The sequence below is a fragment of the Entelurus aequoreus genome, linkage group LG12 (genome assembly GCF_033978785.1).
Source record: "Entelurus aequoreus isolate RoL-2023_Sb linkage group LG12, RoL_Eaeq_v1.1, whole genome shotgun sequence".
Lineage (NCBI taxonomy): Eukaryota > Metazoa > Chordata > Actinopteri > Syngnathiformes > Syngnathidae > Entelurus > Entelurus aequoreus.
The window spans coordinates 68,843,509-68,871,008 of NC_084742.1; the positions used below are offsets into that span (position 1 = coordinate 68,843,509).

At 38.7% G+C, this 27,500-nt stretch overlaps 1 protein-coding gene and 1 pseudogene across 1 annotated transcript; one reads left to right on the forward strand and one right to left on the reverse strand.

Moving 5' to 3' along the window:
* Positions 1–1,125: 1,125 nt before the first annotated feature.
* LOC133662487 (ethanolamine kinase 1-like) lies at positions 1,126–26,583 on the reverse strand. The gene is made up of 8 exons (XM_062066532.1): positions 26,321–26,583; positions 23,351–23,610; positions 23,144–23,284; positions 20,748–20,890; positions 15,588–15,671; positions 9,405–9,565; positions 4,290–4,363; positions 1,126–1,733 (listed from the first exon to the last, which is right to left on the reverse strand). The coding sequence occupies exons 1-8, from the start codon at positions 26,465–26,467 to the stop codon at positions 1,661–1,663; spliced, it is 1,083 nt and encodes a 360-aa protein (XP_061922516.1). The 5' UTR covers positions 26,468–26,583; the 3' UTR covers positions 1,126–1,660.
* An 847-nt stretch (positions 26,584–27,430) lies between these two features.
* The window catches only part of LOC133661311 (transcriptional activator protein Pur-alpha-like), a 3,463-nt pseudogene continuing 3,393 nt past the window's right edge, over positions 27,431–27,500 (forward strand).

The window sequence follows — 27,500 nt, forward strand, 5'->3', positions numbered from 1 at the left end:
ATATATACACATATATATATACTGTATATATATACATACATATATATATATATAGTTATATGTACTGTATATATATATATATATATACATACACACATTTATAAACAAATATATATATATATATATTTGTTCATAAATGTGTGTATGTATATATATATACATATATATATATACAGTATATATAAATATATATATATATGTATGTATATATATATATATACAGTATATATAAATATATGTATGTATATATTTATATATACAGTATATATATATATATATGTACACTTACACACACATGTATGTGTGTGTAAGTGTGCATGTATGTGTGTGTAAGTGTACATGTGTGTGTAAGTGTACATGTGTGTTTGTACATGTGTGTGTTGTACATGTATGTGTGTGTAAGTGTGCATGTGTGTGTATGTATGAGCATAGTTAAACATGCCATATCTGTTGTATGATTCTTTGTATATTAATGTATAGTATAAAGATGGGAGTGTTTATTTGAATTGTCTTTATATATATATATGACTGTGGGGAGGCGTGGCCGGCAGACCGACAACGAGGCAGGGCACGTCGGGGCAGACTCCAAGATGGCGGCGAGGAGGCGTGGCCGGCGGTGAGGCGGGATCGAGGCCGTAATGAACCTCAGGTGCGTGGATCGCCCGGCTGGGCACAATTGTGTAATCCCCCCTCAGTGTGTAAAAGGGCGGCAGCCAAGAACGAGGGCAGAGAAGGAGTTGGAGAGCCAGCAACGGATGCGGCGCGGAGGAGAGCGAGAGGCAGGCGGAGACGACGAGGGCGGCTGAAAAGCAACCGGAAGAGCGAGCAGTGGGAAGAGGAAGGAGCTGAAAAGCAACCGGAAGAGCGAGCAGTGGGAAGAGGAAGGAGCTGAAAAGCGACCCGACGTGCACTAACGTTTTATTGAAATAATAAAACCAAGTCAAAACTGCTCCAGTCATGTCAGTCCTTGGTGGTCCGTGGAACTCCGACAGTGACACAATGACATTCACTATAAATGTAGTTGTGCAATAAAGTATTGTTGGGCCACACTTGGGACAATCTGTAGTAAGTAGAGTTTGTCTCCTAGGACAGAAAATGCTCATGTGGAAATAAAAGACAAAGATGTAAGAGTAAATACAAGTTTTAATTTTCTCAAGCTTGTTTACAGTATTTAAAGTCATATTTCACATCTCACTTAAAAAAAAAAGCACATTTGAAAGAGCAATAATGTACATTATAAACATTATACTACAGCGAAGATGAGAAAGTGATGTAAACATCATCACTACTGCCAGGAAGTAGACTACAGGTCACATGACTTGGAAGAGAAGTGAGTGGAATAAAAGCCCCTCCTTGTTAGTCTTCACATTGCTTCCACTAAACCCTGGAATGCCAGACTCCTCTTGGACTAAATAATGCTGCCAAACTAAACTCTGCTTTGTGTGGCTTGGGGGGTTGCCATGGCAGCGATGCCATTAGTGTTGGCTCACCTGTGCCAGGTTCCTTTGGTGTCTGCCAGGCTTCACATTAGCAGTGACTTCCCATGTGCACCACAGGGGGCGCTCTATGCTTGTACAGCAGGGTGGGGGCCAGAAAGAGCAGTAGGAAGTGGCGGAGGAAGTGGTGGTGGTGGTGGTGGTGGTGGGGGTGGTGGTGTCCTCTATTCTGGAAGGCTCAACGTTGTCACTTCTGCTTTCATCTTGAAGTACTGCTTGAAGCGCACCAGAGCGTACCTGCAACAACAACAACATCTATTTATCTACCTGCAACAACAACAACATCTATTTATCTACCTGCAACAACAACAACAACATCTATTTATCTACCTGCAACAACAACAACAACATCTATTTATCTACCTGCAACAACAACAACATCTATTTATCTACCTGCAACAACAACAACATCTATTTATCTACCTGCAACAACAACATCATCTATTTATCTACCTGCAACAACAACAACAACATCTATTTATCTACCTGCAACAACAACAACATCTATTTATCTACCTGCAACAACAACAACATCTATTTATCTACCTGCAACAACAACAACATCTATTTATCTACCTGCAACAACAACAACATCTATTTATCTACCTGCAACAACAACAACATATATTTATCTACCTGCAACAACAACAACATCTATTTATCTACCTGCAACAACAACAACAACATATATTTATCTACCTGCAACAACAACAACATCTATTTATCTACCTGCAACAACAACAACAACATCTATTTATCTACCTGCAACAACAACAACAACATCTATTTATCTACCTGCAACAACAACAACAACATCTATTTATCTACCTGCAACAACAACAACAACATCTATTTATCTACCTGCAACAACAACAACATCTATTTATCTACCTGCAACAACAACAACAACATCTATTTATCTACCTGCAACAACAACAACAACATCTATTTATCTACCTGCAACAACAACAACATCTATTTATCTACCTGCAACAACAACAACAACATCTATTTATCTACCTGCAACAACAACAACAACATCTATTTATCTACCTGCAACAACAACAACATCTATTTATCTACCTGCAACAACAACAACAACATCTATTTATCTACCTGCAACAACAACAACAACAACATCTATTTATCTATCTGCAACAACAACAACATCTATTTATCTACCTGCAACAACAACAACATCTATTTATCTACCTGCAACAACAACAACAACATCTATTTATCTACCTGCAACAACAACAACAACATCTATTTATCTACCTGCAACAACAACATCTATTTATCTACCTGCAACAACAACAACATCTATTTATCTACCTGCAACAACAACATCATCTATTTATCTACCTGCAACAACAACAACAACATCTATTTATCTACCTGCAACAACAACAACATCTATTTATCTACCTGCAACAACAACAACATCTATTTATCTACCTGCAACAACAACATCATCTATTTATCTACCTGCAACAACAACAACATCTATTTATCTACCTGCAACAACAACAACATCTATTTATCTACCTGCAACAACAACAACATCTATTTATCTACCTGCAACAACAACAACATCTATTTATCTACCTGCAACAACAACAACATCTATTTATCTACCTGCAACAACAACAACATCTATTTATCTACCTGCAACAACAACAACAACATCTATTTATCTACCTGCAACAACAACAACAACATCTATTTATCTACCTGCAACAACAACAACAACATCTATTTATCTACCTGCAACAACAACATCTATTTATCTACCTGCAACAACAACAACATCTATTTATCTACCTGCAACAACAACAACATCTATTTATCTACCTGCAACAACAACAACAACATCTATTTATCTACCTGCAACAACAACAACATCTATTTATCTACTTTTTTCTCAGATTATGCTGACAAATGATATGCAATTTTATTGAATTAGTGACAAAAGTTCATCAACACAAACATGCTTTTAACCACTCACAAGTATAAAAAAAAAACTATTTTCTGCAAGTAAAATATGATTTTCAAGTGTAAACCTTTTTTTTCCCCAATTAAAAAAAAGATTTGCAAAGAAAATAAACCTTTTTTTTTTCTTTTTTAAATTGCAGGTAAAAACTATTTTTCTTCAATTAAAAAGTTTAAAAATATATCTTCAATTAAAAAAAAAAAAAAAAGGATTTGTAAGTAAAACAAATATGTTCTGAAAGTAAAAAAAGGATTAGCAAGGAATAAAATAATTTCCTTCAATAATAAAACGATTGGCAAGTAAGAAAACATTCTTAGACTAAAAATAAGATTTTTAAAACAATTTTTTTCAATTAAAAAAACGATTTGCAAATAAAACAATTTACTTCAATTACTAAAATGATAAAACTTTTTTCTTCTTTAACAACGATTCGCACGTACAAAAAAAATGTCTTCAATTAAAAAAATGATTTGTAGGTTAAACAAATCTGTGTGTAAAAAAAAATTCTAAAGTAAAAAAAAAAAATATTCAAGTAAAAAAAACATTCTCAAGTATAAAAACATTTTTCTTCAATTAACAGAACAATTCGTAAGCAACAAAAATAATTTTCTGCAATTAAAAAAAAACATTTCACAAGTAAAAAAAACATTTTCTTCAACTAAAAAGGATTCATAATTAAAAAACTATTCTGCAGTAAATCAACTATTTTGATCCTACTTTGATGTAAACATGTCACTACATTCAAATGCAATACGTTCAGTGTCAAATAAAAACCAATAAGGTGGTTTAGTTGAACTTACTCCAAAAAGTCAAAGTCAATGGTGGAGAATTTGGCCTGAATGAGAGCCCAGAGAGCCCAGAAGAAATGTGAGGCCTGCAAGAGGAGACAAGGATTAGTCGTCATGGCAACACAACACTTTTCCTCTGGACAGTAAACAAGTGACACTTGTGTTTGCACACACACACACACACACACACACACACACACACACACACACACACACACACACACACACACACACGCACGCACGCACACGCACACGCAAACACACACACACACACACACACACACACACACACACACACACACACACACACACACAACATATCTACACATCTTCCTGAGGGCGTGTAAAGAGTAGTGAGGGTGTGGCACACTCACTAGCTGCATTGACACTGCATGTCATAACACTCATCTGACAAATAAATGACTACAACAACAATTACTAGCTAGTAAATATCAATAAATATGAGAGAAATATAAATATGTATACAAATGTAAATATAAATAAGAGAGAAATATGAAATGCACAAGTGTAGTCCAGACTAGAATGTTGACTTTATTTGCTGCTACATGATCATGTTTCATTTGACTTACTTCTATGTTATTATGTTTGCTTCTTCTTACTTCCGTCTTATTTTACTCATCATCATTATTTATAATTCTATTTTATTTTACTCCTCATCATTAGTTTTATTTCTGACATTTACATCCATGATGGTGACATCCAACAGGCCACTCACTCCTTTGACTTCACTTAGTAGGAGTGCTTCCTAAGTCGGTCACATGTTTTCTTCTTAAAGGGACACACACGTCATCCATGCTTCAGACACATTACTCAGAGAAAGTCAACTTGGCTATATTTGAGAGTAGTCCGTGTGCAGCTTGTATGGGATGAACATGTATCGTAGCATAATGCTAGTGTTATTTTCAGAAAAGTGGAGCCTTACTTTACTTACGTTAGAGCGTATGAGTAAATTTTTTTTGTTGGCATTGAAAATTGCAACATTACCTAGTGATAGTTTGTGTGAGTGCGCTCTCAGTGCTGCTAGGGTGACTGCCTAGTCCCCAATTACGAAGAGTCGGGCATGACGGCACGCACAACCCAGGTACCGAAACATGGCACTGTTGGATTCTAGGTGCATCGGTGCCAGGTAGGAGCAGCGGGATTTGGTCGGGTCCGGATTTGGTAGCCATCCCTAAATGTAGTACCCTGTTTGTCGTGTTAGATTCACCTTTTTGTTTACTTACATTCTATAGTTGCACTATAGCATCACAATGATGTTATAATGAATATTTGATTCTATTTTGCTATACATTGTAATCCATATTTGTCCCTGGAGGAGATACAGTATGTGAGGTGTTTAGTAAACAACACGTGTGTGTAGCAAACATGAAATGACAAGATAAGAAGCCAGAAGTGACCTCTCGTCTCCTTCCTGACATCCAAGACTATTTGTGTGGCTAACATATTGTGTCATTAATTATTCTGTCTACATTATGAGGGACAAACTGTAAAAATTTATTATTAATCTACTTGTTCATTTACTGTTAATATCTGCTTATTTTCTCTTTTAACATGTTCTATCTACATTTCTGTTCAAATGTAATAATCACTTATTCTTCTCCTTTGATACTTGACATTAGTTTTGGATGATACCACACATTTAGGTATGGATCCGATACCAAGTAGTCATATTCAAAGTCCTCATGTGTCCAGGGACATATTTACGACTTTATAAACATAATATAACTTTTTTTAAAAAGCAACAAAGATTTTGTCACGTTAAGAAATATCGATGTAATCATAGTAGTATGGACTAGATACGCTCCTGTACTTGGTATCATTACAGTGGATGTCAGGTGTCGGTCCACCCATTGCACTTGCTTACATTCAGCACCCTCTTCCTGAGGGTGTTTCAGTGTTATAACTTGACCTTTATCTTTACACCAAAATGCGTCCATTCTCCCTTTTCTGTCTACACACTGTCTGCTTGTAAGTACTCTGTGTGTGTGCACTGCCCAACATGCTCCTCTGCTTGTAAAACCAGCAATGTCACCACGTGACAACAGCGCGCCGCCATGCCCGTTAAAAAAATGAATAAATGGGAAGCAGTACTTTTCAAACAGAGTGTAGTACCATTTTTTAATCATTAGTACCGCGATACTATACTAGTACAGGTATACTGTACAACCCTAATACATTGTATATTGCAGTTATTGTGATCATTATTGTGGTATTATTGAATGTGCTCAAATGGAAATCTTTTAAGCAAGGTTTTTTTGATTAAAACACCTAAAATAAATAGACTTTCTTGGCAGAGGAAACATAAATATTGTTCTGGCTTAATAAGAGCCTAATTATTTTTTTTTTGTGTGTTAAAATATCATCTTCTAGCTGTTTTTTTTTTTTAATTAAGGAAACAATCACTACTAGTACCAATTATGAATAGATGTGGATCAGAATCATTTAAATGTACACAAATATTACTCTATAGGAGGAAATGAGTGTGAAATATTGGCTAGAATTACACTACCTTTCAAAAGTTTGGGGTCACATTGAAATGTCCTTATTTTTGAAGGAAAAGCACTGTACTTTTCAATGAAGATAACTTTAAACTAGTCTTAACTTTAAAGGCCTACTGAAAGCCACTACTACCGACCACGCAGTCTGATAGTTTATATATCAATGATGAAATCTTAACATTGCAACACATGCCAATACGGCCGGGTTAACTTATAAAGTGACATTTAAAACTTCCCGGGAAATATCCGGCTGAAACGTCGCGGTATGATGACGTATGCGCGTGACGAAGTCAGAGTAACGTTAGTTATGGTACCCCGTAGAATCCTATACAAAAAGCTCTGTTTTCATTTCATAATTCCACAGTATTCTGGACATCTTTTGCAATTTGTTTAATGAACAATGAAGGCTGCAAAGAAGACAGTTGTAGGTGGGATCGGTGTATTAGCAACGGACTACAGCAACACAACCAGGAGGACTTTGTTGGAGCGCTAGCCGCGCTAGTCGCCGACCTCACCTTGACTTCCTACGTCTCCGGGCCGCCAAACGCATCGGGTGAAGTCCTTCGTCCTTCTGCCGATCGCTGGAACGCAGGTGAGCACGGGTGTTGATGAGCAGATGAGGGCTGGCTGGCGTAGGTGGAGAGCTAATGTTTTTAGCATAGCTCTGTGCGGTCCGGTTGCTAAGTTAGCTTCAATGGCGTCGTTAGCACAGCATTGTTAACCTTCGCCAGCCTGGAAAGCATTAACCGTGTATTTACATGTCCACGGTTTAATAGTATTGTTGATTTTCTATCTATCCTTCCAGTCAGGGGTTTATTTTTTTTGTTTCTACATGCAGTTAAAGCACGATGCTATCACGTTAGCTCGTAGCTAAAGCATTTCGCCGATGTATTGTCGTGGAGATAAAAGGCACTGAATGTCCATTTCGCGTTCTCGACTCTCATTTTCAAGAGGATATAGTATCCCAGGTGGTTTAAAATACAAATCCGTGATCCACAATAGAAAAAGGAGAGTGTGGAATCCAATGAGCCAGCTTGTACCTAAGTTACGGTCAGAGCGAAAAAAGATACGTCCATCACTGCCTCTCTAGTTCTTCACTCTCACGTTCCTCATCCACGAATCTTTCATCCTCGCTCAAATTAATGGGGTAATCATCACTTTCTCGGTCCGAATCTCTCTCGCTCCATTGTAAACAACGGGGAATTGTGAGGAATACTAGCTCCTGTGACGTCACGCTACTTCCGGTACAGGCAAGGCTTTTTTTTTTATCAGCGAGCAAAAGTTGCGAACTTTATCGTCGATTTTCTCTACTAAATCCTTTCAGCAAAAATATGGCAATATCGCGAAATGATCAAGTATGACACATAGAATTGACCTGCTATTCCCGTTTAAATAAAAATAAAAAAATTTCAGTAGGCCTTTAAAGAAATACACTCTATACATTGCTAATGTGGTAAATTACTATTCTAGCTGCAAATGTCTGGTTTTTGGTGCAATATCTACATAGGTGTATAGAGGCCCATTTCCAGAAACTATCACTCCAGTGTTCTAATGGTACAATGTGTTTGCTCATTGGCTCAGAAGGCTAATTGATGATTAGAAAACCCTTGTGCAATCATGTTCACACATCTGAAAACACTTTAGCTCGTTACAGAAGCTACAAAACTGACCTTCCTTTGAGCAGATTGAGTTTCTGGAGCATCACTTTTGGGGGGTCAATTAAACGCTCAAAATGGCCAGAAAAAGAGAACTTTCATCTGAAACTCGACAGTCTATTCTTGTTCTTAGAAATGAAGGCTATTCCACAAAATTGTTTGGGTGACCCCAAACTTTTGAACGGTAGCGTACATTTGTGTTGTTTTCATTGTAAACATTCAATAAGGCCGTGCCTTACTTCCATCACTAGTTTGAATTTTCCCTTACTCCAAAAACGCTGTAGCACAGGAACATTTTAACAAGACACAAATAATAAGTAAGAATAAAATGCACAGAGTATAAAGAATAAAAAGTGACTAGTACTACCCTATCTGGTGTGTGTACATTTCAACTACTACATACAGAACAATGAAACAGAAAAGAGAATCCAAATAAATTAAATAAAAAATACACTTTAAAAAATTATACAAATGTCAAAATATTTTAAATTGAAAATAAAAAGTTGATCTATCCATCCATTTTCTACCGCTTATTCCCTTTGGGGTTGCGGGGGGCGCTTTAGCCTATTTCTGCTACAATCGAAATACTGTTAAATTTCCAGTGTCGTGGTTGATGGCTGACAATATCTGCATGTCCATAAAAAAGTAAGAAATGGGGTGTCATCATTGACTCAAAGACTCACATCTCTACTGTCGGGGATGAAGACAGCACAGCCTCTAGTTTAAAATCTTACTTGTTTAGACAGTCATGTGTTTGTACAAGTTCACCTTTTTCATGGGGAAATATGTCTCTTCTTTTTATGTTATCATTTATGCCAGCTAGCAAGTAAACGCTAGTCTAGTCCCACATTTGATCCAAGTCTGGTTATCCATCACCTTTTTTTCCATGACTTTGATTGAATAAACTGTGGGGAGTTTTACCGCAGTTATGGTCTGTGCATAAAAAGACTCACCAGGGCAAATCTGTTGACTTGCACGTAAAGGAGCTCCACTTGGGTGTCAGTCACCTGCGTGCTCACACCCTTGTGCTCATTGTAGGCCTCCAGGTAGGAGCGCAGCCACTGCAGCTGGAACCCCCTGTCTGGGTAGCGACTGTAATCCACCTCGTTCAAGCCTGGGGAGGAGACTCAACATTAGAGTGGCCATCTTAAACATTAGAGTGGGCGTCTTTACCTTACCCTCCCAGTCTTGTTATTGACTATATCTATGACTAAAAACATTAGAGTGGGCATCTTTACCTCACCCTCCCAGTCTTGTTATTGACTATATCCATGACTAAAAACAGAGAGGGCATCTTTACCTCACCCTTCCACTCTTGTAATGTGTTATTGACTATATCCATGACTAAAAACAGAGTGGGCATCTTTACCTCACCCTTCCACTCTTGTAATGTGTTATTGACTATATCCATGACTAAAAACATTAGAGTGGGCATCTTTACCTCACCCTCCCACTCTTGTAATGTGTTATTGACTATATCCATGACTAAAAACATTAGTGTGGGCATCTTTACCTCACCCTTCCACTCTTGTAATGTGTTATTGACTATATCCATGACTAAAAACATTAGAGTGGGCATCTTTACCTCACCCTCCCACTCTTGTAATGTGTTATTGACTATATCCATGACTAAAAACAGAGTGGGCATCTTTACCTCACCCTTCCATTCTTGTAATGTGTTATTGACTATATCCATGACTAAAAACATTACAGTGGCATCTTTACCTCACCCTTCCACTCTTGTAATGTGTTATTGACTATATCCATGACTAAAAACAGAGTGGGCATCCTTACCTCACCCTCCCACTCTTGTAATGTGTTATTGTCTACATCCATGACTAAAAACATTAGAGTGGGCATCTATACCTCACCCTTCCATTCTTGTAATGTGTTATTGACTATATCCATGACTAAAAACAGAGTGGGCATCTTTACCTCACCCTTCCACTCGTGTAATGTGTTATTGACTATATCCATGACTAAAAACATTACAGTGGCATCTTTACCTCACCCTTCCACTCTTGTAATGTGTTATTGACTATATCCATGACTAAAAACAGAGTGGGCATCTTTACCTCACCCTCCCACTCGTGTAATGTGTTATTGACTATATCCATGACTAAAAACATTACAGTGGCATCTTTACCTCACCCTTCCACTCGTGTAATGTGTTATTGACTATATCCATGACTAAAAACATTACAGTGGCATCTTTACCTCACCCTTCCACTCTTGTAATGTGTTATTGACTATATCCATGACTAAAAACAGAGTGGGCATCCTTACCTCACCCTCCCACTCTTGTAATGTGTTATTGACTATATCCATGACTAAAAACATTAGAGTGGGCATCTATACCTCACCCTTCCATTCTTGTAATGTGTTATTGACTATATACATGACAAAAAACAGAGTGGGCATCTTTACCTCACCCTTCCATTCTTGTAATGTGTTATTGACTATATACATGACTAAAAACAGAGTGGGCATCTATACCTCACCCTTCCATTCTTGTAATGTGTTATTGACTATATACATGACTAAAAACAGAGTGGGCATCTTTACCTCACCCTTCCATTCTTGTAATGTGTTATTGACTATATCCATGACTAAAGACATTAGTGTGGGCATCTTTACCTCACCCTTCCACTCTTGTAATGTGTTATTGACTATATCCATGACTAAAAACATTAGAGTGGGCATCTTTACCTCACCCTTCCACTCTTGTAATGTGTTATTGACTATATCCATGACTAAAAACATTAGAGTGGGCATCTTTACCTCACCCTTCCACTCTTGTAATGTGTTATTAACTATATCCATGACTAAAAACAGAGTGGGCATCTTTACCTCACCCTTCCACTCTTGTAATGTGTTATTGACTATATCCATGACTAAAAACATTAGAGTGGGCATCTTTACCTCACCCTCCCCACTCTTGTAATGTGTTATTGACTATATCCATGACTAAAAACATTAGCGTGGGCATCTTTACCTCACCCTTCCTCTCTTGTAATGTGTTATTGACTATATCCATGACTAAAAACAGAGTGGGCATCTTTACCTCACCCTCCCACTCTTGTAATGTGTTATTGACCATATGACTAAAAACAGGCTGCAGGTTACAAAAGCTCCTCTTGGCTGCTGACATACTATTTATACGACTAAAAACTTATCTAAAAAAATTATATATATTTTTTATTTAATTGATAAAAATCACAAAAGTGTTAATGTAATAAAAGAAAATAGACCAACACAATCCCAGCTTTACATTTGAGGTGGGCAAAAAAAAAAAAATTGATTTACATCCAAATCGCGATTGTCATTCATCTCGATTCTAACTAAATCAATTCATCATTTTCAAAAATCGATTTGAAAAAAAAAAGTTTTTTACTTTTTATTTTGTTTGATACAAAATTTCACACATAACAATCCATCTTTCAGAAATGCAACAGTATGAATACTGGAAACGCAATCTATCATTTTTCAAAACGTGGATTGAAAACTTGTTTTTACAGACAGTAATCCAAGATTAGTAACAACTATTATAACAAAGAAAGAGAAAACAATCGTAGAAATAAACATCTGTTAGCAAATAACTAATGAAAGTAATACCATACGTTACTTTTTACATTTGTATACAATTGAAATAGTTTTCAGAATTTGGGGCTTATTAATGACATTTTTGTTCATCTTTGTCATCATTAGTGAGTTTTAAAAATATTTTTTGTTTTTTTTAATACAAATCCATTTTTAAAAGACGTTTTTTAGGAAGTTTTCTAACCTGTAACTTGTTTTAAAGGCCTACTGAAAGCCACTACTAGCGACCACGCAGTCTGATAGTTTATATATCAATGATGAAATCTGAACATTGCAACACATGCCAATACGGCCGGGTTAACTTATAAAGTGACATTTTAAATTTCCCGGGAAACTTCCGGCTGAAAACGTCTCGGTATGATGACGTCACGCGTTGAAGCAGACATTTTGGGATAGCACGGTGGCCAGTTTAAGTCGTCTGTTTTCACCACAAAATTCCACAGTATTCTGGACATCTGTGTTGGTGAATCTTTTGCAATTTGTTTAATGAACAATGAAGACTGCAAAGAAGAAAGTTGTAGGTGGGATCGGTGTATTAGCGGCTGGCTGCAGCAACACAACCAGGAGGACTTTGAGATGGATAGCAGACGCGCTACCCTGAGTACAGCTTTGGCTTCCAAACATTTGATCGCTTGCCCGTACGTGCGTGCTGCTATGTGCATGTCACGTACGTAACTTTGGGGAAATATATGTTTCTTGCCGACTCTGATGGCGGCCGGGTTGTCGTCAAAAGCTACAACGCCGTCTGCCGCCGCACCGCTGTCCTCACCTGTCTGGGTTGACTTCTTCCGTCTCCGGGCCGCCGACCGCACCGATTATCGTGGTGAAGTTCTTCGTCGCGCCGTCGATCGCTGGAACGCAGGTGAGCACGGGTGTTGATGAGCAGGTGAGGGCTGGCGTAGGTGGAGAGCTAAGGTTTTTAGCATAGCTCTGTCGAGGTCCCGTAGCTAAGTTAGCTTCAATGGCGTCGTTAGCAACAGCATTGCTAGGCTTCGCCAGGCGGTACAGCATTAACCGTGTGGTTACAGGTCCAGGGTTTGGTAGTATTGTTGATCTTCTGTCTATCCTTCCAGTCAGGGGCTTATTTCTTCTGTTTCTATCCGCAGTTAAGCACGATGCTATCACGTTAGCTCCGTAGCTAAAGTGCTTCGCTGATGTATTGTCGTGGAGATAAAAGTCACTGTGAATGTCCATTTCGCGTTCTCGACTCTCATTTTCAAGAGGATACAGTATCCCAGGTGGTTTAAAATACAAATCCATGATCCACAATAGAAAAAGGAGAAAGTGTGGAATCCAATGAGCCAGCTTGTACCTAAGTTACGGTCAGAGCGAAAAAAGATACCTCCTGCACTGCACGCTAGTCCTTCACTCTCAGGTTCCTCATCCACGAATCTTTCATCCTCGCTCAAATTAATGGGGTAATCGTCGCTTTCTCGGTCCGAATCTCTCTCGCTGCTGGTGTAAACAATGTGCAAATGTGAGGAGCCTTTCAACCTGTGATGTCACGCTACTTCCGGTACAGGCAAGGCTTATTTATCAGCGACCAAAAGTTGCGAACTTTATCGTCGATGTTCTCTACTAAATCCTTTCAGCAAAAATATGGCAATATCACGAAATGATCAAGTATGACACATAGAATGGATCTGCTATCCCCGTTTAAATAAGACATTTTCATTTCAGTAGGCCTTTAAAATGATTCAATATAATTATTATACTAAATAATATACTTTGTGAGAATGGGTTTGAATCAAGAATCGTGTTGAATGATTGATTGAGAAGTTTATTGACATCCTAAAGAATGGAATCCATGTAATGCTTTAAAAAGTCAAATGGATGGCACAAAAAGCCAAAAGGCTTGTTTCCATTGTGCTCCATGGATTGGATTGTGAACCGAATGGTTAATGTCTGAAGACTCACACCACCACTTGACAATATTTAAGATAGAAATGTAAAAAGCAATTGACAAGACAATACTTAGTTCAGTTCAGTTTAAGTGGAACATACATAAGATACAATGTCATCATCACATGTTTCATTACAGCACGTCTAAAAAGGAGTAGGAAGAAGCAGAGCTTATTTAATCCTACCCCTTTTTATACCATAACAATTTTATCCCATTTCCTTGTTCTCTGTAACACAACAGTGAATAAATAAATAATATACCATATTAAGTAAACAAATATTAAATACATAAATGATCTTCAAGATGTTCATCATAAATTATGTTGTGAACACTTGTAGTTTGAACAGTCTTTTAAACTGAATCATATTGGTTTGATTTCTTTGGTTAATCCATTCCATCATTTAATTCCACATACAGATATACTAAAGGTTTTAAGTGGTGTACGTGCATACAAATGTTTTAAATTACATTTTTCTCTAAGGTTATATTTCTCCTCTTTTGTTGAGAAGAATTGTTGTACATTCTTGGCCAGCAGGTTATAGTTTGCATCATTTAACATGTTTGCAAATCATTGAACTTCAACATTTGTGATTCAATAATAAAGTGTTTGTATGTTCTCTATATCTAACATTATGTATTATTATAACTGATCTTTTTTGTAACACAGTTAGTGAATAAGTGTACTTAAGTCATTATTTCATCATATTTCTACACAACAAGTCAGATATGTAACACTAGTGAATAGTAGACAATATGAAGTGATGTATGTAACAGTTAGTGAATAAGTATACTTAAGTCATTATTTCATCATATTTCTACACAACAAGTCAGATATGTAACACTAGTGAATAGTAGACAATATGAAGTGATTTATGTAACAATTAGTGAATAAGTATACTTAAGTCATTATTTCATCATATTTCTACACAATAAGTCAGCTATGTAACATTAGTGAATAGTAGACAATATGAAGTGATTTATGTAACAATTAGTGAATAAGTATACTTAAGTCATTATTTCATCATATTTCTACACAATAAGTCAGATATGTAACACTAGTGAATAGTAGACAATATGAAGTGATTTATGTAACAATTAGTGAATAAGTATACTTAAGTCATTATTTCATCATATTTCTACACAATAAGTCAGATATGTAACACTAGTGAATAGTAGACAATATGAAGTGATTTATGCAACAGTTAGTGAATAAGTATACTTAAGTCATTATTTCATCATATTTCTACACAACAAGTCAGATATGTAACACTAGTGAATAGTAGACAATGTGAAGTGATTTATGCAACAGAACATATTTTGCTTTGTTCATTATTGACATGTTTCTTGCTACTTTATGTTGTATATTTTTTACATGAGGTTTCCACTTCATTTTATCATCTATTATCACACCAAAAAATGACTTTTCTTTGAAAATGTTAAATAATATTTAATAATAATAATAATAATTTAATATTTTTATGCCCCAAAAATGTATTAATAAAAAAAAGCAAAAAAGTATTTCTTTAATTGAATCTTTAAAATGTTTGTATCAATTTCAAATCGGAATGAGTAAAAATTGCGATTTGGATGTGAATCCTGGATCACCTTCGGCAAACAGCTTCCGCCAACTTACCAGCAAACTCGTTGAAATGGTTGCCAATGTCGAAGGCTTGGTAGTTGTAGCCAGCGTACTCGTAGTCGATGAACTTTACGTTCCCTGCAAGGAGAAGCAGTGTTGTTTAGGCAGAGACAAGGGAAGCACATCCAGTATGATGATGATGATGATGATGATGCATTGTTTAAAAATGAGTATCCCTTTTGATAACTCAGAATGTAAGACTAGGGATTGACTTGGTTCCTGTCCAACTGGAGCGGCCGGAAAATCAGCCGGCCTTTGTAGAGAAGGGGTCAAGGAGAAAGAGTTTGCATTTTGAGACCACCAAAATTCATCCTAGCTAACGCTGAGGAAGGCTTTTTTTTTGTTTTTTATCATGTGTGACAGACTGAGTTATCAGCTGCTAACAGTGTGTATTCTGCAGGGATTGTAGTGTAGCGAAGCAGGAGAGGGAAGTGACAGGGAGAATGTTTGCTTTGGATACATGCAGGAAACGGGGAACAGGCCGGTTTGACCAGAATGTGGAGCTGGGACAATAAAGGCGGTGTAGTTACTAAAACAGGCCCTTAGGTGATGTGAAAAGAAGAAGCCCCGCCCACTGGGCAGAGTTACATAAGAGAGGCAGGTTTTATCAAGTCAGGAGGAGCAGAAAGAACAAATTGTACAGTGCAGTTAGAGGCATGCAGTCTAGATCTCAAAATACAAACCCTTGCTTTGACATGTCCAGTTGTGACAGAATGACTTTGAATTCAATCAAATGAATGGGGCTCTTAGTTTCATTCACATGGAACATGAGCTGTGCTGGACTAGAGAGAAACACTTTGAGATGGGTTACCAGGCGGAGTGGGGGTCCAACTGAACACCTCCAGGCAGTGGCTATAGCCCCCCTGTGCAGCAGATGAAAAGGTTGGGGCAAACATCTTTCACACATGCTCACTCTCTCACTGACAATATTGGCCTGGCTGTCAGCCACTAACACACCTCCAATGCTCAGTCCTTTCCTGCAAACCATGTCATGGACCAGAGGCTTCCTAAAGCTCGTCACACAATTCAACAACCATGTACACTTCCTCCATATGTTGCTCTTAGCAATACATCTTGAGCCACATCTTACGGTCAAGCCTGAAACAGCATAGAGATCCACCGATAGGGTTTTTAACCGATGTTCATTTGCAGTAAAACTTATTTAAACAATAGTCAACACAAAAGCAATGCATCGTGGGTTTTGCTGGACTCCGAATAGCTATTTACAAAACCCTGTGCTTAAAGTAAGAGGAGAGTTGAACCACAAGTTGCCCCTATATTGAAGCCATTATCATATATATCTGATTTATGACACTAAAAGACTTCCAAAGTTTGGGAGTAAATAGATATGATCAAAATAGTATCAACCTCAGAGATTCCAGAGCCATTATGAGAGATGAGGACCCCAGTCACATGATCTGTGACAATAGGAGCAATTAAGCATATAAAGTCAACTTGTTTTTCCACTCTAATGCTACTCTAAGTTACTTATTTTCTTTCTATAAGAAGTTGAAAACATGAGGCGAACTTGTGGCATCAATAACTGCCACCATCGTGGTCATGATAGCTTTATGAAAAAAAAAAAAACATTGGTGAGATTTTTCTCATTTTCAGCTAAATGCAAAGCCAAAGGAAGTGGGGATATGAAGCTAATAAAGAGACAATGAAAGCCTGGACCATCAAACATGACTTTTAACACCATCACCTGGTACATGTTGCTGTTCACAGAATTTGCACACTGCCGTGTTCTATTCAGTTCCATTTAGTAGGCTGTTAGCTTTAGCCAAGCTAGCTGTGGGCAACAAACAACAAAAAAGCATGTCTGTTTACTTTTAGTCACGGTGAGCACAAAAATGAATGAGTTATTTTCAGAGAGGTAGCTCAGTGATCAAAGTATTTAAAAGTAAACATGGGCTTGTTTTTTCGAGGAAACATGGCCGGGGTACCTCACATAAGAGATAAAAACCCTAGATTACACAACATTTGAAGGAAGCACAATGTGTCTTAACATACTTTGCATTCTGACATTCTTCACTGGTAAAAAAAAAAAAAAACGGACTCCTTTGACGAGATATAGACTGGCGGGACTTTTACATGATTCAAATCACTCGTCCATCGGACGTGATCATAGCTCATAGGAGTCAAATTCCACGACTATTTTAATTATATTTCTCCAGGCAGCAAGTCTTCGAACTAGGGTACAGTTTGTCTCGGTACAGTCCTTTGATTTTTGTATTTTGTGCAATCCATTTTCAATCAAACAAGTGCGTCCACCCAGCCCCCACAATGCATTGCAAAATCACGTGGCCGGTCGAGCCCTATATGTCAGTTGACAGCTGGACTAGGCTTGAAGTTGCATTTCTACATATGGCAAATGTCAAGGAAAAATTTGTTTAAAAAAATAAAAAATTCTACATTACAATAACTTGCCATCTACTCCATTTATTACAATTTTATAGCAGTTTGTGGCTGTAATACATTGTAAGGTTTTCCCGTGAGGAACTCTGAAATATTGCAAACATTGAAATAAAACAATTCTGGGCTCCTTAAGGGAGATTATAGTTGAGACATGTTTTAAGATGGTTCTTCCTGGATGTTACAGAAAGTATGAGAATGTGTGAGCCGCTGCCTTCTCTTCTTTACTTACATAATCATCTCCTATTTGTCAAAATGTTTACACAACGTTTGGATTTCTGGCAGAGATATCTTTACTGTCTGCCATCTCTGTGGTGATGTTATGTGAATGAATCGCGGAAGAGGAAACTCTTTTAATGAACCCACTCTGAGTGTTGCAAATGGAGGCTTGATCGCGGCATTAGCACAAACAAACTGAACGGAACCAGGAAGACGCCAGGAAAGAAGGACAAAACCAGGATTTACTGGCAAAAAATGTAAAGTTTTGACAGGTAAGCAGAGGAGACAAACTGTACAACAGGACTGCAACTAAGGACTATTTTGTTAGTCCACTAGTCATCAACTATCCTAACGATTAGTCGACGGATTATAAAGCGTACACATGGCTCTAAATTAGCCATCAACTTTTCAATTCAGCTTAAGATATTTTTAGGCATGTGCTTACTAACAACAAAGATGACTAATTCATTCATAAATATTTATTTATACTGTAATTATGCTATTCATTAGGCTGTTACAAAAATACAAATAACTATTAAACTTTTGTCCATACACAAGTAAGGACAGTGTGTGTGTGAGTGTGTATTAACCTTTATTATTGTGCCTTTCTTGATTGCATTGCAAATTTAGGCTGCTTTAAAAAGTACTATAATTGATGTAGCTGGTTTACTTTGGCTAAAATGATAGTGAAACCAAGTTTTCACACAACTTGGTCTCACACTTGTTAGCTCGCTAGCAAGGTACAAGCTAACAATCTTACTGACCGCACTGTCCAACATTCCTCCTTTTCAGCAATATATTCATATTTGACCAAGAATAGGAGAAAATATTCCCATACTTTGCATGTTGTCACCCGCGATGTTGATGTGAGTGGCAGTGGACTCACGTCACTACCAAAAAACATGCGTTTAATGTATTTATCGGCTATTGTGGACAAATCAACCAGCACTGTACTGGCTGTTATCTACTTCACTCATTATTATTATTTTCAATTTCTAAATACTGGTATCACATGTGCATACCGTAAATTCCCGACTATATGGCGCTACTTTTTTAATATATTTATGGATTTTTCTTGCAATAGGTTTGAAAAAACAAAAACAAGCAAAGACACTTCACATGTTTGTTATTGTTTTCGCTCAATGCAGTGAGTGTCTTTCCATTCAGTCCTTTCAAGCAGAAGTATATCAGTCTTCTAGCAGTCCATAGCGTTTCTACTTGTATGGATTCTTCATTCATCACTCCTAGCAACATTTGTGAGTTTTACAATACAACTAAAACTATTCATACTTACTAAAGCGTCCCATGTGTGATGTCTGTAGGAGTGTTTTCGTGCTATCGTAATGTAATGAATAAGCATTAGCTAATATGCTAACATGTTTACAAGTGTCTGTGTTAGTATTATTAACTTACAATTGTATTCTTTTTGTATTTTTTCAGTTTCACAAATTCCTCAGTAAATTCACCAAAACGTCACCGTTATCGAGTCTGTTTAGCCGATTGGAGAGCTAGCTTGTGCAGCTAGTGGGTCCATGACCATGACTTCTGTTTTGTTTGATCAGCCGTTTTACTGCCGTGTTACAGACACTGTCTGGAAACAATTATGGTATGTAAATAAACATTTACAAAATCTGAGTAAATAACTAATTTCACAACATATATATCTGCGGCTTGTAGTCCGATGCGGCTAATGGCGGAAAATTATTTTTTTCTTCTAAAATTTAGGGGGTACGGCCTATATATACACTGTGCTGGTGCGCTCTAAAATCCGGAAAATACGATACGTCAAAAAGCCAAATATCGGCGCCCATAATCGGTCGATCTCTAGCGTTTAATGCTTACAGTTACATGTTTTGGCAGAAACAATGAACCCTTGTTTGACGGACAAAACCATGGATTCATAGAAGCTTCTGGAGGTTTAAATTCTTGCCAGATGATGTATGTGTTTGTATAGATCTGCAGAAGCAGGTTTCAGCTTGGTAAGATGTGGCTATAAATGTAAACCACCTGACATGCTATTAAAAAAAAGCCTAGCAATAAGAGAAGGGCAAGTTGTGGCTGAGTAGCATTGGAGGGCCCCATGGTGATAAGGCACACTACACACAAGGGCCCCACCACAGGTGAAGTTTGTGGCTCTCCATTGCCTCCCCAGGGCAAGGCGGCGCAGGCTGACGGTCCTAAGGGAGAGAGGCTACACACAAGGAGCTGTGAGAAGGGCCCCGCCCACATTACACCCTGTAGCTCCCTGCCATTGCCAGTACATTTTCTAAGTAAAAAGGTGTGTGATAACAAATATGTATAAACACCCAGGAAGTTAAAGGGTGTACATGAAGATTTGGAAACAATGTATCCCAACCGGTTTGGTGTATTGATCTACAGCCAAGTACAAACAGCAGCAATGAGTGAAATGTGTGAGGAGGAGTGGGGGAAGTGCACTTCATTCCTACCTGAGCGCATGATGCTTCACAACACAAAGTCAAGCCTCAAAAAAGAATGCAGGTGCGCGCAGAGGACACTCACCTGCCTGCTGGTTATAGATGATGTTTTTGCACAGCAGGTCGTTGTGGCACAGGACCACGGGGGAGCCCAGCACTGACAAGCTCTGCTGGAGCCACAGCAGCTCTTCACGGAGGCAGCGTGGGCTGGGCACCTCCGTGTTCAACCTGGAACACACCAGTCACAGATTGGCAGCTTGGCTAACATGCTAGTACGGCCATACATCATTCCCAAAACACAGCGGAACTTCCACTTAATGTACTTCATTGCTTCTTCAACAGGGGTCGTAAATACAAAAGTTAGTATTGTAAAGCAAATGTCTCCATAAAAACATAGTAAATATGAATAATGGGTTCCAGCCTGGACAAGAGTCCATATTTTAGTGAATGTTTGTACACAATATAAAGTGCTATACAGTACTGTATGCCAAACAAACATAACGAGGAGGTGATGGCTCAACTTTCTCTTCATTAGCAATACGAAACAACAACGACGACAAGCTAAACGGTTCTGTGTACGCTGCGCAGAGGTCCCGTCGGTGCCATTACAAACAATCAGAAATCACAAAAATCCTTAACTTTACACAACAATCAACATTTAGTCAAGTTAAATCCACTTACATTAACAACGGCAAAGGAGGAGCTGACGAGAAAGGAGCGGACAGGAACATGTGTACAACATCTTTCCAGCTGTGAAATAAGTCTGCTCTGGCATACTTTTCCAGAAAAGTCAGGTCTCATCACAATTAAAAACTTGCTGTGGTAAAAAGCCTGCTTCGTCGATTCTTCCATACTTGTGAGCGCCATTAATGAGTTTCTTGCAAATAGTTTGTTGTAAATTGTGGGGCGGTATAGCTCGGTTGGTAGAGTGGCCGTGCCAGCAACTTGAGGGTTCCAGGTTTGATCCCCGCTTCTGCCGTCCTAGTCACTGCCGTTGTGTCCTTGGGCAAGACACTTTACCCACCTGCTCCCAGTGCCACCCACACTGCTTTACAAATGTAACTTAGATATTGGGTTCCACAATGTAAAGCGCTTTGAGTCACCAGAGAAAAGCGCTATATAAATATAATTCACTCCACAGTGATTCTCTCCTTCTTTCCACACTGCTCGGTTGTCTTTTTTAAACTTATTATGAGTTAGCAAAACGGACATTTGTCAAAAGGTGAAAAAAACACAGAAAAACACACGCTGAAGCACAGAGAAGTGACCACTAGTGTCCTGCTCCGCCTCCCCAAAAATCAATCAATTATATTTTATATAGCGCTTTTCTCTAGTGACTCAAAGCACTTTACATAGTGAAAGCCAATATGTAAGTTACATTTAAAGCAGTGTGGGTGGCACTGGGAGCAGGTGGGTGAAGTGTCTTGCCCAAGGACACAACAGCAGTGACTAGGATGGCAGAAACGGGGATCGAACCTGGAACCCTCAAGTTGCTGGCACGGCCGCTCTACCAACCGAGCTATACATACGGCATTCAATGTAAAATTTCATTAATCATTTGTATTTGTTTTGTATCATTTTCTGCATGTTTCTCTGCAAATATGTGTTGTGGTTATAATTGTGATTATTTGGAACGGATTACCGTAAATTCCGGACTATAAATCACAATTTTTAAGCCGTGGTTTATAAAACTGTGCGGCTAATTTACGGATTTTTCTTCGCTGACGGCCATAATGCAAATAGTGTAAAAAACCTCAAAGACACCGAACAGATGTGCTATTGATGTGCGATGACACCATCTTTAAGAAGTTTACACAATACGGGTGATGCACTGTCCTTCTGTTTTAGACTGAGCTTTCAACCAGAAGTAAAAGTGCTGTTCAGTCTTCTAGTCGTCCATAGCGTTTCTACTCAAATTAATTACTTTCATTACTCCAAGCAACATTTGTAAGTTTTACAATATAACTAAAACAATTCTTACTTACTAAACTCTCCCATGTGTGATGTCTGTAGGAGTGTTTTCATGCATATTTGTACCTGCTATCATAATGTAATAAAGTTAGCATCATTAGCTAATATGCTAACACGTTTATTATTAACTTACAATTGCATTCTTTTTGTACTGTTTCAATTGTGTAAATTCACTAAAACGTCAGCGTGGAGTTATTGAGTCTGTTTAGCTGACTGGAGAGCTAGCTTGCGCAGCTTCTGTTTTGTCTGATCAGCTGTTTTACTGCTGTGTTACAGACACTGTGTGGAAACATTCAAGGTATGTAAATAAACAATTACAGAATATTTGTGTGTAAATAACTCATTTCACATTGTAGATATCTGCCACTTATAGTCCAGTGCGGCTAATATATGGAAAACTCTTTGTTCTTCTAAAATGTATATTGTGATCCAGTTTTCAGCTATATCGCTATCATTTATGAGTCAGGTGTGAAAGGCATACCAGTACTGTCATGTCAGTGTAGTACGTACCTTGCGTTCTGCTCAGGGTCGGTGAAGTACTTAGGGATGAGTGAGAAGTACTTGCCCAACTTTAGCCACAAGTCAGACTGGGGCACCCAGCCGTTGTGAGCGTGGATGGCGTGATACTTGGCCAGCTGCCTGGCAATGAGCCTGGGAAAGCAGACAAATGGCATGTAAAGGAATGGCCAAGCAAGAACAGGGAGAGTGTGTGAGTACCTGAACATGGGCTGGCTGCGAATGTGCTCGGGCTCCAAGGCCGTCCCTTGCAGGAACTCGTAGCAGAGGCCGTTGCTGAAAGTGCAGTAGAGGCGCGGGGCGCAGCGGTGCGCGTGCAGGACGCGAAAACTCTTGATCTCGTTTTCACGGTCGATCAAAAGTTCCGTTTTGTTGCCATAGATACGAACCAGGACCACATCCTGCAGGGCTGTGCCCACGTAGCATCCCAGCAGCTTGTTTGTGATGCCGTCTGTGAAGAACTGGAGTTGTGGAACCTTCCGTTATCTCTTTGTTACACAACTTCACAAAACAAGGACGCTTGTTGGCCTTCATTCAAGCTAAACCATCTGTGTTTTGGAGCCTTTCTGTGAGGCGGGAGGGTGTCCACATACCAGCCCTAATTGTTCCCTGTATGAGGGATAGACTGAGAATGACAGGAATTTGATTTTTCATTTGGCACCAATGATTGGCATTTGCTGAGGTTCCCTTTTTGTTGTTGCGGTCATTGATGAAGATGGGAAAAGAGGGTGAGGGCGCGTGACCAACTCCCATCCTGATTGTACCACACCCCCACTCCCCCACAGCAGGGCTCATTGTCTGAGGGTTAGAATATGTCTGAGAATGTCAACGCTTGCTTCCACTCAAAAACTGCTTTGCTTTCCACGAGGCAGGGAAAAAAAAAGAGGGGCAGGGATGCAAACCTCTGTAGGAAAACTATTATTTATCTTCTGCATAGATCATGTTAAATAGATGACACACTCTTCAAGCTTAACCACACTTTATGCAGAGTCGACTGTTATGCAACAGTTTTCAGTCTTCTTTCTAGAAGCGCACACATGCCTACAGTCACTTCAAGGCCCAAATAAAGAGAAAAATGCTCAGATTTGGATGTTAATTGTTGTCTTATTTACAAACTTTTTTTTTTACACTGAATATATGTAACTAAATTTTTGCGTTTGAATTTTGTGAGCTCTTTTTTTTTTTTTTTTTTTACATCAAACTTTGCTGACAATTCCATTGAATACAAATTTGCAAGCAAATGTGTGTTTAAAAAATATGTTTGTTAAAGTCAGTGTTTTAAAATTCAGTGTGAAAAAGTCAGGGTAAAAAAAATAAATGTATAAAAAATCAAGAGGTTGAAGAGACGTCAACAAATTGACATCTCATTCTGAGATGTTATAAGACGGTGTGGCTAATTTACAGATTTTTCTTCGCTGACGGCCATAATGCAAATAGTTTAAAAATAAACAAAGACACTGAACAGATGTGTTATTGATGTGCGATGGCACCATCTTTGAGAGGTTTTCCCAATACAGGTGCTGCGGTGTCCTTCTGTTTTAGACTGAGCTTTCAGCCGGAAGTAGAAGTGCTGTTCAGTCTTCTAGTCGTCCACAGCATTTCTACTCAAATTCATTATTTCCATTACTCCACACAATGTTTGTAAGTTTTACAATATAACTAAAGCAATTCTTACTTACTAAAAGCTCCCATGTGTGATGTCTGTAGGAGTGTTGTCATGCATATTTGTACGTGCTATCGTCATGTAACAAAGCTAGCCTTGTTAACATTTGCTAACACGTTTACGAGTGTCTGTTAGTATTATTAATTTACAATTTCATTCTTTTTGTACTGTTTCAATTGTGTAAATTCACCAAAACGTCACTGTGGAGTTATAAAGTTGGTTTAGCTAACCCTAATTGTTGTTAATTATGACAACAAGCCATGCATATGTTGTTATATTGTGTAGCTCAGTGTTTTTCAACCTTTTTTGAGCCAAGGCACATTTTCTGCGTTGAAAAAATGCGGAGACACACCACCAGCAGAAATCACTAAAAAACGAAACTCAGTTGGCAGTAAAAAGTCGTTGTCACATCCAATTGTTGGATGTGACTTTAAAGCATAACCAAGCATGCATCACTATAGCCCTTGTCTCAAAGTAGGTGTACTGTCACCACCTGTCACATCACACCCTGACTTATTTGGACTTTTTTGCTGTTTTCCTGTGTGTAGTGTTTTACTTCTTGTCTTGTGCTCCTATTTTGGTGGCTTTTTCTCTTTTTTTGTATTTTCCTGTAGCAGTTTCGTGTCTTCCTTTGAGCGATATTTCCCGCATTTACTTTGTTTTTATCCTTCTTTGTGGGGACATTGTTGATTGTCATGTCATGTTCGGATGTACATTGTGGATGCCGTCTTTGCTCCACAGTAAGTCTTTGCTGTCGTCCAGCATTCCGTTTTTGTTTACCTTGTAGCCAGTTCAGTTTTAGTTTTGTTCTGCATAGCCTTCCCTAACCTTCAATGCTTTTTCTTAGCAGCACTCACCTTTTGTTTATTTTTGGTTTAAGCATTAGACACCTTTTTACCTGCACACTACCTCCTGCTGTTTCCAACATCTATAAAGCAATTAGCTACCTGCTGCCACCTACTGATATGGAAGAGTATTACATGGTTACTCTGCCCAGCTCTAGACAGCACCAACACTCAACAACAACACATAATTTGCAGGCTATAATTACTTCTTTGCAAAAAATATTTTTAACCCAAATAGGTGAAATTAGTTAATCTCCCACGACACACCAGACTGTATCTCACGGCCGCGGCACAGTGGTTGAAAAACAGTGCCTTGGAAGATGTGTATGTATGTTATTATATTGTGTAGCTAATACTCAAGCTTCATCCAAATCTCGCGAGGTTTGGTTTGGTCGTGACTTGAAGTGACGCAGATGTGATTAAACAGTCTGCAAATGAGCGCCTCGCCTCCTTGGCTATAATAATAATAATAATAATAATAATAAAAAGACATAAGTATCACACATAAAGCAGTAAATTCCAAGTCATTTGATGCTTTTGGAAGGAAGCAAGCGCGTGACGGCAGCTAGCTTGAATGCTGCAAGTCAGCTAGCATAAATGCGTATTTGGGCAGCAGTAAATTGGAAGTAAAATGTCATTTTTACCAAGACAATAAAAGTGTACCTTCAATTTGACCTCTGAGGGCTTCCAGTTGGGTCTGAGCTCCTTCATGAGACTGAGCGCGCCGCTCCTGTAGTCGCTCTCCTCCACCCTAACCTCCATTGTAGGCACGGCCGGCGCCTCCTCGGGTACGTGGATGTAGTTAGCCATCTTTTATGCTCCTTATTATGGTGACTATGAGGTGGGTGCGAGAGGGAAGTGCGCAATGTAAGTGTACTGCAGCATATATGTATATATATTATATATGTATCTGCCAGTCATACACTATGCGGCAACGCCTCTCTACAAGCCCCGCCCACCTTGGAAAAACCCAAAATGGGAGGCAAGCGACACACGAGAAGCGCTTGGTTACAACACCAGCGTACACCGTCGGTAAACCGTACACCCCTGTAATCACCTACCCTACCACTACAGTCTAATCGGTGAGTCACCGATGGCATGTATTTACCCCAAAGTATCATTTTAAAATAAATCTTGAAGCAATCACTCTCATCAGATTAGTGTATACATGATTGGTTATAGGGGGTTTACGTAACTGTAATCGGCACGCCTCGGTGGTCATAACCTAGCACACTCCCGTTAAAGCCCTACGCACTCAAATAATGACGTCACATCCGTATTGGCTGTAAACGGCTAAAGTCCTGACGTCACTGCTGCGAGCCAAGTTGTCCGACACGGACTAGAAAATGCACTTTACCGCCGTTGAGTAGTTGAACTTGACGCTAGATGGCAAGTTAAAGGAGAGCAGAATGCACACACACACATGCTTTAACGTCAGATGATCTCCTATCTTTTACACATGCGCTGTACGGCTCGTTGAAGGGAGCCGGATGTTGAGGAGCCGGTCCTCTCAAGGAGTCGTTCAAAAGACTGGCACGTTGCTATGGTTATTTTTTTAACTGCCTTTTTGTTATAATTACATTTACACAGATATTACTCTATTGGTGGAAATTAATATGACATAATGGCTGTCATTGATTTGGCTATATTTGTTCATTGATTACACAAATAAAGGGTGAGGGCCGACATCCGGGCAACTGAGCTACATACGGGTTCTTCGAGCCACAGCAACCAGACTGGCGTTGAAAACAAACCGTTGCCATTACTCTTTAACCTGTCAACCTACGCTGGTTAAACCCGTCATTCTGCCTCCAAAATGCCGAAAAACTGTGTTGTTTTTGGT

Bases quoted from the DNA above. Each gene is read 5' to 3' on its own strand.
- LOC133662487 (XM_062066532.1), bottom strand. From the start codon at position 26,467: ATGGCTAACTACATCCACGTACCCGAGGAGGCGCCGGCCGTGCCTACA. The intron at 15,672-20,747 runs GTGAGTGTCCTC...TTCTCCTTGCAG, and splicing joins CATCTATAACCAGCAGGCAG to GGAACGTAAAGTTCATCGAC. The intron at 4,364-9,404 runs GTGAGTCTTTTT...CTCCTCTTGCAG, and splicing joins AAGTCAACAGATTTGCCCTG to GCCTCACATTTCTTCTGGGC.